Source organism: Dama dama, chromosome 26 (genome assembly GCF_033118175.1).
Source record: "Dama dama isolate Ldn47 chromosome 26, ASM3311817v1, whole genome shotgun sequence".
In the NCBI taxonomy this organism is placed as follows: Eukaryota; Metazoa; Chordata; class Mammalia; order Artiodactyla; family Cervidae; genus Dama; species Dama dama.
Window position 1 is genome coordinate 38,357,074 of NC_083706.1, and position 12,647 is coordinate 38,369,720.

Here is a 12,647-nt window from a genome sequence, read left to right on the forward strand (position 1 = left end):
TCCTTTACTACTGGAATAGTTACCTTTCTAACACACATGATTAAATACTTGATTCCCTTTCATTGAAATTTGGGAGATCGAAGCGTCAGCTGAACTGATTCCTGCTGATGGCTGTGAGGGAGATAATACCCCATGCTTTCTCTATCTTCTAGAGGTTGCTGATCATTGGCATTCTTTGGCTTGTAGGTTTATAACCCTGGTCTTTGTATTCCTCTTCATGCACCATTCTCCCTGTGTCTCTCTCCAGATTTCTCCTTTTCATAAGGTCCTCATTTTAACTTGATGATTTCTGAAAGATAATATCTCCAAGAATGGGGGCATGGTGAGGTGCTAGCGGTTAGGACTCCAGCAGGTTTTTGAGAGGAAACAATTTAACCTATAACAAACAGTGACAGTGACTCTAGAGGGAAAATAAAGGATTTTAAGATATCAAGGAAGTGAAATGGACAATCTTGGCTGATTATGGTTTGACTTGGGAAACTGTTGGAGAGTAAGTGTTGTTTATTTAAATAGAGGTTTCAGGAAGAGGACTCTATTTGCTGGTTGGGCAACAGAAAGACGATTAATTCATTTTTACGTGTTAAACTTGGTAGACCAGTGAAATGTCTGAGGGACATTGCATAGGGATGCTGGACTGGAAACATGGATTTGAAAATGATTATTCTATTTCTGCCTATTGAAGTGACTGGGAAAGTTTGTACAAAAAGAGTCAGATCCTGGACAGAATATTAAGATTCTCTGATATTTATGAGAATGTCGATGTGAGAGACGTCTAAAAAAAATCACCTCTGAAATAGGAGGTACTAAAATTGTTATGCCCCTGGGGAAAGGTTTTTGAAGAAAGAAGAAATGAGGGTTGATTGAACCCTGTCAAATTCCCCTGAGAGGTCAAGGAAGATGCGAACTGAGATTTCACTAGGGTAGTGACAAGCTGCTTGAAACCATGCCAAGAGCAAATTTAGCACCTTGTTGGGGGCAGAGTAGGGTGTTGTGAGTGAGCGGAAGGTGATGAGCTGAGACAATAGAAGTTGACAACTCTCCTTGGACTGTAAGCTGGGGAGTAAAACAGAGTTGAGGCTGAACAGCGGGGTTGAGTGAAGATATTTTTCAGTTTGGTTTTTGTCTTGTTTTGATCTGTTTTTAAACAGGTGAGACCTCCATGGGTACAAAAGCCAAAAACAAGAAGTAGTAAAGTAGGGAAACTTAAGATACAGAAGAGAGAAGATAGAAAAGCAAGTTCATAGAGAAACTGAAAGTTTATAGAATCCTGAGCATTTGCAAGGATTCACCTAAAGTAGGAAAGAACCCCAACAAAAAGACTAGAGATCTTAGATGGCATTAAGGGACAGAGTTAGGAAGGAATTAGAGTGCATATTTTCATTCTTTTTCCGAGAGTTTCCCAACCAGCATGGTTAAAGGGTGAGAGCACAGGTGACAAGTACTACTTTTGATTTCTATTTTTGGGGCTCAAAGAAAACTCTTGACAGTGAACTTTTGAAAGCTACTGCCAGCCATGCTGTTTGTTCCACTGGAGAGAAGGGCATGGTGGAAAGGTGCTATGTGGCAGTAGTTTGCAATCTATCAAATTTTATCAGTGAGTGTATATCATATCTAAATAAAATGTTACATATCTCTGCTTGGGATGTGATAGTAATAAACACCTCATATGTAATTTCATTTTACCCGAGCCTACTGGGGTCTTTTGCCAAAGTCTATAATAGCACTAACATTTCCAGGATTTTAACTGACTGTCTAAAGTAGGTTTACTTGCAGATTATCATATCAGTAAATGATACAATTTCCTCAGTGGTTTGAAGAAAAGACTGTTGATAAAGATGAATGTTTTTCTTTACAGGTATTCGGTTAAAGTTGCATTGCCACATCCTATTACAATACACGTTCGCACATCCAAACCAGATGTATTCATCAAACTACAGATCTTAGAAAATGAAGAAGTTATCGTGAGCTCCACCGGGAAGGGTCAAGCTATCATACCAGCAATTAACTTCTTGGGGAATGAGAAAGACTTGAGCTCCCAGTGTAAGTGTGGCTTTTAAAATTGGTTGTACATAGATTCATAAACAGATATTTATGTAACTGATGGTTAAAATGTTTTAAGATAAAATAACAAGTAAAATTGGTAAAATTTGATACCATAGTATTTTTAGAAAACTATTGCATTTGTGCATGACATTAGTCCCTGAAGATAGATTTGTTATAATTGTACTTTAAAGACTTTATTACTTGAGCCCTCTCAGATTTTCAAACAAGAAATAGATTTTTATTATTTTGAAATAATTTTTAATTAACCAATTTATTTAAATTGGAGGCTAATTACTTTACATTATTGTAGTGATTTTTGCCAAATATCGACATGAATCAGCCACGGGTGCACATGTGTTCCCCATGCTGAACCCCTCTCCCACCTTCCTCCGCATCCCATCCCCCAGGGTCATCCCAGTGCACCAGCCCTGAGCACCCTGCTTCATGCATCGAACCTGAACCGGCAATCTGCTTCACATATGATAACATACACGTCTCAACGCTACCCTCTCAAATCATCCCACCCTCACCATTTCCCACAGAGTCCAAAAGACTGTCCTTTACATCTGTGTCTCTTTTTTTACTTTTATTCCAAATTTATTATTTTTAGAAAATATTCTACTTATTAAAATTAATAAAAGTGTTGAAATTATTACCTGCAATGTAATAGTCACAAGAGCTTTTAATTAATAAAATTATTTCTGAAATAAGGGATAACAGTGATACTGTAAGATATATTAATTTCTTTTAATAACTTGGTTATGACTATAAAAGTAACACATGCCCAAATGTAGAAAGCTGAAAAATAGAAAATTATAAACAAGGCAGCAAGAAATCCTTTGTAATCATACAACCCAGAAAAAAGAAATACTGTTAGTATATTAGCTTTTACACCTCTGCTGTCCATTTTTACATTCTCATTTTAAACAAAAGTAGAATATTACCAGTTTTGGTAATTAACATTTGTTTTTCTTATTTGTGACATTGGTTGGGGCCTTCAAACCTATGTTATATAAGAGTGATGATGATATACTTGTTTTTCTTAAATAGGAAGGCTTAGAGCATTTACCATTCAGTATGATGTTTGTTGTTGACTTCTGATAAATACCCTTTATAATATTTAAGAAAGTTTTTCTCTATTGATAGCTAAGGATTTTAATATAAGTTTGGAACTTTATTGATTACTTCTTTGTTTATAAAAAATCATCAAAGTTTATCCCTTTGAGTCTCATAAATTAATTTTTAATTTGGAATACATTCTTGAAATAAAACTTATTTATCCATGATGTTTCAATACATTCCTATGTTTTGAATATACTATTTTATTTGGCTTGTTAGATCATATTTTCCCTTTAACTTTTAACTATTGTAATATTTTTACAATTTCCAAATAACTGTTTTAGCTGGTCTTCTGTTGTTAATATCTACTTAAACTTTTGGAATTAGTGTGATTTATACATTTTCTATGTTGAGCATTGGATAGATGTTTTCACTGTGACCTAATTCAAATCAGTTTTGGTTAGTATTACATTGAGTTTTATAAAGGACACTTATTCTCTATTTTGGAGGTAAATGATTTGATGTCTAAATAACATGTGCACCCACACATACATCCTCTCTATGTATATATAATAAAAAGAAAACTTGCTAGTTTCAATATTTAAAATTTCAATTGTCATTTACATTTTATCTTATTGGCTTGTAATTTTTTGAAAAAATATGTTAACATCTATTTTAATTGTGAAATGTGTACAAATTTATATCTAATATTTTCCAGTTTACATATCTATATGTTACATTGTTAGTTGAAAAAAGTTCTATATTTGCTTTATATTTATTGATATGCTGTATTTTAAAAATGAATATAAAGCAGTATTTTTTCAACTTTAATAGATTGTATGATAGTAATGCTGGTTCTTCATTTGTTATCATTTGCCTGTTCATTTTGGTTCACACATTTAGCTTTACAACCTTTCTCTTATAAATGGGTATTTTTTTCCACTAAATCTAAGATTCTAATCTCTGAAATGGGGTGATGTAATCCACTTATATTTATTTTGATAAGCTTGCCTTTTCTGATTTCTGCCTTCATGCTTTATTTTAAAATTGATTTTAATGTCTAGCTAATCTTTGCATAACTATGTGGTGGCTGGCATTCTTCCTGATCTCTCATTATTCCCAATAGCGTTTATGCTGATTTTCTCAAGTATATAAGCAAATTACTAAAAAGGATTTAGCTGTTACCTATTTTCCAATATTCACACTTTTCTTTTCTTTCTCCTTTTTAAAATAAATGCAACCAAATCAGGACTCTTTTTCTCCTCTCTTGTTGACCCTGAAAACTGTTATTACAGTCCAGGGACATTCCTTTCCAATATGAATGAAAATCTGGAGGAGCAGAGAATTGAGAAGACACTACATTGTAATGACACAATTAGGGCACAAATGTCATGCTTTAGACACAGGAAGGTGGGAAATTCCCTATTATATCAGTAATACAATGAGCTTAGTTAAAACAGCAAGTTAATTCAGATCATGTCTCCTTTCCTCCCATCTTTCTCCCTTCATCCCTGAACATCCTCTAGATCATTTTCAGTACTAGTTCATCTTTCTGCCTTCTCGTGCCAATCTGCCTGCACCATTTTTATATATTTATTTGGATAAGCCCAAATAACAAAATATAATATTTATACATATTTCTCTTCAAGTATGTTAACACCAGTAAGGGTACTATTAGGTTTTGCTAGTCCAAATGCCACTCTTACTCTTGAAGATGACTTTGTTTTCTTTTCTCTAATCCATGCTGTACAGATTTTTTTTTTTTTTTTTTTTTTTGCTTTACTTCATGCAGGAATACTGTAATTCCAAAACTTTAGCAGGTACTGTGGGCGATTCTCCTATCCTGTTTATAGCCTTACATCTTTTCTTTAAGTAACTAATTGCCCCTAACGTTACTCTCCAAAGTTTTTGATTTACATTCACAGAGGCAAACACTAGCTTAGCGTTTCAGTTCAGTTCGGTTTAGTCGCTCATTCGTGTCCGACTCTTTGCAACCCATGCACTGCAGCACGCTATGCTTCACTGTCCACCACCAACTTCTGGAGCTTGCTCAAACTCCTCAAATTCAGTCGGTGATGCCATCCAACCATCTCATCCTTTGTCGTCCCCTTCTCCTCCTGCTCATATAGCTTATCATTATTTCCCTTTAAAAGTTAGCAATTTATGGCTGAGTAATATTCAGTTCAGTCCAGTCACTCAGTCATGTCCGACTCTTTGCGTCTGAGAAATAGTAAAGTGAAAATGAAGTGAAGTCACTCTTTGCGACCCCATGGACTGTAGCCTACCAGCCTCCTCCGTCCATGGGATTCTCCAGGCAAGAATACTGGAGTGGGTTGCCATTACTCAGCCATAAAAAGGAACGCATTTGAGTCAGTTCTAATAAGGTGGATGAACCTAGAACCTATTATGCAGAGTGAAGTGAATCAGAAAGAGAAAGATAAATACTGTATTCTAACACATATATACAGAATCTAGAAAAGTGGTACTGAAGAATTTATTTACAGGGCAACAGTGGAGAAACAGACATGGAGAATGGACTTATGGACATGGGGAGAGGGGAAGAGAGGGTGAGATGTAGGGAAAGAGGAACATGGAAATTTACATTATCATATGTAAAAATAGATAGCCAATGGGAGTTGGCTGTCTGGCTCAGGAACCTCAAACAGGGGCTCTGTATCAGCCTGGAAGGTTGGGGTGGGGAGGGAGATGGAGGGAGTTTCAGAAGGGAGAGGATATAAGTATACCTATGGCTGATTCATGTTGAGGTTTGACAGAAAACAGCAAAATTCTGTAAAGCAATTATCCTTCAAAAAATTAATTAATTTTTTTTAAAAGTTAGCTTTAGCAAGAGAATCACACATAAACATTTGGCACAATGGTTTTTTTTTTTTTTTTTTTTTTTTTACTTCTGGCCAGGAAAGTGATAGCAAGGAAGGAGAAAGATAATGAGAACATAATTCAGAAATTGACCCCAAATTAGAGCCATTATCCAAGAATGTTCTTCTTTTACAAAATGCTTCTATTTCATAATTGTATTTCTAAATGAACTTAAATACAATATTTTAAATTTCCCCTGAAACCAAAACATCATTTTCCTTTTGATTGCTTTGACTATATAGATTAATTATACCTTTATAGTATTGAATTTCTGTGCAAGTAAAGGCTATTTATTTCCATCTATTCAGGACTTCTTTATGGTTCACAGAAATGGTTGAAAATTTTCTCCATAGAAGTTGATAGAGTAGCTATCATAGATTAGATATTTTCTTTATTTAGATGTCAGACAGAATCTTATTTTTAAAGAATGCTATTAGTTTATGTTTATGAATCATATAAGCAGATATTGAATTTTTTTCCTTTCTAAAGGTTTTTTAAGGTGCTTCTCTTGGAAACATATCCATTTATGAATTTTTTACTGTGTGTATTTCTGGAAGGCCCTCACCAAAAATACATGCAAAAAATGTGTTTATGTGTGTTATATTTGTAGTGAAATGGGACGTGACAGATTAAGTTATATATTCTGTAAGCAAACACAGAAAAGTAAAGTGTTAAGTCGCTCAGTCATGTCTGACTCTTTGAGACCCCACAGACTATAGCCCGCCAGGGTCCTCTGTCCATGGGATTCTCCAGGCAAGAATACTAGAGTGGGTTGCCATTCCCTTCTCCAGAGAATCTTCCAGACCCGGGATCTTGCATCGCAGGAAGTTTCTTTACCATCTGAGACACCAGGGAAGCCTGTAAACAAACATTATATGGTACTAAAGAAGGAATAAATTCCATTGCAAAGATATTGAAGGCTTTGAAATGAGCTAGGAACAAAAATATTAAGCCTCTTTAGGTTTTTTGCTATCTCATGGACATTTTAAAAGCATGTCTGTATATTTCATATACTTATTAGGAATAATATTTTACATCAGTATTCATGCTGTAAGGGCACTATAAAATTCATAATTTTCCACAAAATTTTCTTCAGTTCAGTTCAGTTGCTCAGTCATGTCCGACTCTTTGCAAACCCATGAACCACAGCACACCAGGCCTCCCTGTCCACCACCAATTCTCGGAGTCCACCCAAACCCATGTCCATTGAGTCGGTGATGCCATCCAACCACATCATCCTCTGTCATCCACTTCTCCTCCTGCCTTCAATCTTTCCCAGCATCAGGGTCTTTTCAAATGAGTCAGCTCTTCACATCAGGTGGCCAAAGTATTGGAGTTTCAGCTTTAGCATCAGTCCTTCCAATGAATATTCAGGACTGATTTCCTTTAGGATGGACTGGTTGGATCTCCTTGCAGTCCGAGGGACTCTCAAGAATCTTCTCCAACACCACAGTTCAAAAGCATCAACTCTTCTGTGCTCAGCTTTCTTTATAGTCCAACTCTCACATCCATACATGACCACTGGAAAAAGCATAGCCTTGACTAGACGAACCTTTGTTGACGAAGTAATGTCTCTGCTTTTCAATATGCTGTCTAGGTTGGTCATAACTTTCCTTCAAATCTAAGCAATTGAGGATTTGAGGAAGAAATATGGATGAGTAGTAGTAAAACATTTTATTTCATATAGTTGTATAAGGTTCAAATTTGTTGATGATTTATCATAATTAATGCAACCAGTCTCCTACTGATAGTGATGTTTATCTAATCAATAGTTTATATAAACAGTACTTAATTTTTTAAAGAAATGTGAATAGACATTTTTCTAAACATGTAATATGCATATATTAGATAAATGCTTAGAAGTAGAACTGTTGAGTCACTGGGTACAGACAGTAGTGATTTTGGTATATATTGCCAAATTACCCTCCATTGAGTTTGCATAAATTTATATTCTTTTACCCACTCTCCTGAATGACAGTGTTATCATATTTTTTGGTTTTTCATACTTCTGATTTCAATTTGAATGCTGAAGAAGATTTATTTATATTTTGCTTACCATTATAGCAGTTTAAGCATATTTTTATGTATTTTATATATCACCTTTTAATATTACCTTCTTTGAAAAAAATTTTGAGTGCTTTGCCCATTTTTTATTGGAATCAGTTGTTTTCATCTAATTTATGTGTAGACTATCATATATTAAGAAAAATGTTTTCCTTATTTAATATTTGTCTCAAATATTTTTCATAACAGTGGTTGTGAATGATTAAGTACACATTTGAAGAAAGTAATGAAGGAAAGGATAGGGACTTTGTGATTCATTTTTAATTTTTTATTGAAGTATAATCTACATAGAGCAAAAAAATAAATCTAAGTTGATGAGTTTTGATAAGTTTATCTATCAGTGTGACCTACACTCTTAACAAGATATGGAACATTTCTGTTACCTGGAAAAATTCCCTCAGGTTATTTCTATTCAATTTCCCAACACCCAAAGAGGCAAGCACTGTTCACATTCCCGTCACAATAAACTAGTTTTGCATCTTCTAAAACTTCATAAAAAGTAAATACTTAGCACGTTCAGCATGTTTTTAAGATACATCTATGTTGTTGCTACTCCATTCTTTTTTATATTGAGTATTATTCCTTTGTATGGATATACCATATGGTTTATAGCTTTAGATTTTTACTGGAATTTTATTAAACTTGGGGAGCATTGGCATCTTAACAAAATTGAGTTTTCTGGTCTATGAACATATATCTTTATATATATATATATATATTGATATATATATATATATATAATAAACATATATCTTTAATTTCTCTCACAATGTTTTATACCCTCAATGTATAAATTTTACAACTAGTTTATTAAATTTCTATGTAAGAAATTTATTTTTATGGGAACTCCATCTAGGACTAAGAACTTATGTAAATTATATCATTTGATAGCTGCATTTAATTAACAAATCACATGAGTAATGTTACTCATATGATTTGTCAATTATGAAATAATACAGACATTAAAAATTATAATAACATGCATGTGCATAGTATTAAACACTGAAGTAGTCAGAACATGTGGTATTAGTTTATTGTCATTCAAATGGCACAGAATGAACAAGAATTTGTTGAATTGTACATTCTTGTAGCAATCAGTGGTTAGCAATCAGAAAATGCATTGTTCTATCCAAGTCATATACCATTACAGTGTTTCTTTAAGACCAGGATATTTCCTAGAAGCCAGAGATGTTTTTTATCTCATGAAAACAAAATAAATTGACCTGTCCCTTTGAGTGTGTTTTATAAGGATATAATAAATAACACAGTAATGATTATGTATTCCACATATTTTAACATAATATTTCTCATATTCAGCCAGCAAGCAAATTCTTTCAACTCATACTGCTTTAAAGAAAGAGCAAGATTTATACATCAAGAAAAAATCTGCAGGAGGTCAGAAATCCTATAAAAGGCCTGGAAGTGCAATAGTAGACACTGGTCAGCCTATTATGGATGAAGAAACCAGTTATATACCCACTATAGATGAAAATGCTAGCACACCACAGCAGGTAATTAATATTTAGAAGATTTATTCAACTGTACTACTCCTAAAAGTTTAACATAAACATAACAATTCTTTTCCTAAAATTGAAGAAATAAAGAACAATGTATATAATTTAAGGCAGCAAATAAAAACATGATTTATCCATTGGAGGTCAAGAAAATGAATTAATTAAAAGAAATAAAAACAAAATGTCAAAACCAAGTCCTAATATGACAGATTGGGCTTCTCTGGTGGCTCAGCAGTGAAGAATCCACCTGCCAATGTAGGATACTCAAGTTTGATCCCCAGATCAGGGAGCTCCCCTGGAAAAAGAAATGGCAAGCCTCCAGTATTCTTGCCTGGAGAATTCCATGGACAGAGGAGCCTGGTGGGCTACAGTCCATGGGACATGACTACCGTCGGACACAACTGAGCAACTGAGCATACACAGAATTACATAGAAAAATCAATTAGCAATTAATACTTGAATATTTTAACACATAATTTTCAGAAAAGAGTAAATTAAGTTGAAAAACAAGAGATATTTGATCATTAGGATTTGAAATATTAAGTATAAGCTTAATCTTTTAGATATCTATATAGAACACTTCACCTCATAAAAAGTAAATATATTTTTTCATAGAACACACAAGAAGCCTCAAAAAAACCCAAACTATATTGTGTAGTTGTTGTCTGAACATAATTTAATAATATAGAAATTAATAATTATCAGCTTAAAATCACATAAATACGAAAACAGAGTAAATATACTAAATAATTCTTTAGCTTAAAAATCCTTTAAAAAGAAAGTATTAAATACAAAGGGCTCAATAAAAATGAGAACTATAAATCAAAATTTGTAAACCACATCTAGAGCAGCATTCAGTGGAATATTGAATTTTTAAATTAATTCATCAGAAAATATGAATGATTCAAACAAATGAGCTAAGCTATTGAAACAAAAATGTTAGAGAATGAGTAAAATAATAACTCAAAAATAAGGAGAAAAAATATTGATAAAATGAGTAAAGATTTAAGAAACAAGGAACAAAATCTACAACAATTAAACTCTAAGCTTTTTAAGATTAATAAAGATGACATGCTTTTTGTAAGACCAATCAATTAAGAAAAAAGAAAGAAAATATAAATGAATCAAATATAGAACAAAAAATAGGATGAAGGTATAAATGCAAACAGGTTTAAATTTTTTTTAAGTATTATATACAACTTTATACTAGCTAGAGCTTCCCACGTGGTGCTAGTGGTAAAGAATCTGTCTGCCAATGCAAGACACAAGAGACAGGTTCAGTCCCTGGGTTGGGAAGACCTCCTCTAGGAGGATATGGCAACTGACTCCAGTACTCTTGACTGGAAAATTCCATGGACAGGGGAGCCTGGCAGGCTACAGTCTATGGGGCCACAGAATTGGACACAATTGAGCAACTGATCACACACACACACACTAGCTGATTTAAAACTTAGAAAAATTGTTTTAAATGTAAAATTCCTGGGATAGGAGGAAGAAGAGACTAGCTGCTCCACAAAAAGTAGAAAATATGAAATAATAAGAATAATAAGACAAATGATAATCAAAGTCATACCTTTCCAAAAAGCATAGGCCTAGCGGCTTTACAGGATAGATCTAACAGACTTTTGAGGAGTAAATTATTCTAGAAAATAGAAAAACAGTACAAACCTTCCAGTCTTTTTTAAGAGATTAATGTAATTCAGATTCCAAAACTGAGTAACAAAATTAAAATAAATTTATCTTATAAACATAAATGCAAAAATTATAAATGCTAGAATATATAATAGTACTGGTGGGAATATGAGGATATTATAGACTGTGGTATTACAGAATTTTGGAGACCATCTAACTGTATTTAATTAAATCATTATTGTATGATCCAGAAAAAATGCATTTATTATGTGCCTAAAATAATAAATGATTAAGCATATACTATGTTTACTTTTATTGTTTATACTTAAATATTGTATTTTTCCAGGTATACAAGTATATTATACAGTGTTCGGTGTTATATAACAGTTGGCCTCTCACTGAAAGTCAACAGATGTTTGTTCAAGCACTAAAAGACTTAGAGAAAAATGATAACAAAGGTATGTCACTCCAAATACTATTCCTGCATTTTATATCATCTATACATATTTAGCAGTAAATTTTTCATGTAATTACTAAAACATTATTGCTTAAAATTTATGCTTTAATCCAGTGGCATTTCCTGTTCTATTAACTGATTATGTGTTTCAACATTTTCACTATTTGGTTATGAAAACCAAAAAATATATGATTGTTTAGTCAAGTTTAAATAAATTTTGTCCAGTTAGTAAAAATTACTTGATGATTATCTAACCAAGGTACTCTAAACTTTCCTAATTATAAATTATTTTTGTCCAAGTTATTAAAAATATAACTTTAAAGATATGTTTTTAAAATATTTAAGAGAAAAAGAATCTTCCACTGACAGAGAATTCAGGTTTGTTTTTTCAAAATGTAAACTATTCTCAATATTTCTGAACAGGAAAAAGTAGAATGATGCTTTTGATTCTTCAAAAATCTGAAACAGCCTCTACTCTTAAACATATATTGCATGTGTGCATGCTCATATCCAACTCTTTGCAAGCCTATGGACTGCAGCCTGCCAGGCTCCTCAGTCTATGGAATTTTCCAGGCAAGAATAGTGGGGGTGGGTTGCCATTTCCTATTCCTGGTGACCTTCCCGGTTCAGGGATAGAACATCTTGCATCTTGCATCTCCTGCATTGCAGGCAGATTCTTTACCACTGAGCCACCCTTATCAAGTACAATAATTAAATCTAAAGAAATGAATATTTTCAATGTATATTCTTTTCAAATTTCAAGCAAGATTACCCATCATAAAATTATCCTATGTACATTATTTTAAAAATAAAATTGTACACTACAGAAGAGCATAATACAATACCAAAAGCTGCTCAGAGTGCAGAGCAACAGAAATTTTCACACACTGATGACGGGAATACAAAATGGTGCAGTCAAGTTGAAAGAGTTTCAATTTCTTACAAAACTAAAAATGCACTTACTACTGTGAAATAAGTATGGCAAGACTAGCTAAGTTGAA

At 33.2% G+C, this 12,647-nt stretch overlaps 1 protein-coding gene across 1 annotated transcript in view; it reads left to right on the forward strand.

Annotated features, from left to right (window-relative positions):
- ADGB (androglobin) overlaps positions 1-12,647 on the forward strand; it is a 181,338-nt gene that overhangs the window by 127,363 nt on the left and 41,328 nt on the right. The window contains exons 27-29 of the mRNA XM_061130178.1: positions 1,856-2,040; positions 9,361-9,554; positions 11,536-11,647. Coding sequence (XP_060986161.1) covers positions 1,856-2,040; positions 9,361-9,554; positions 11,536-11,647 — 491 coding nt within the window. The remainder of the gene's footprint in view (positions 1-1,855; positions 2,041-9,360; positions 9,555-11,535; positions 11,648-12,647) is intronic.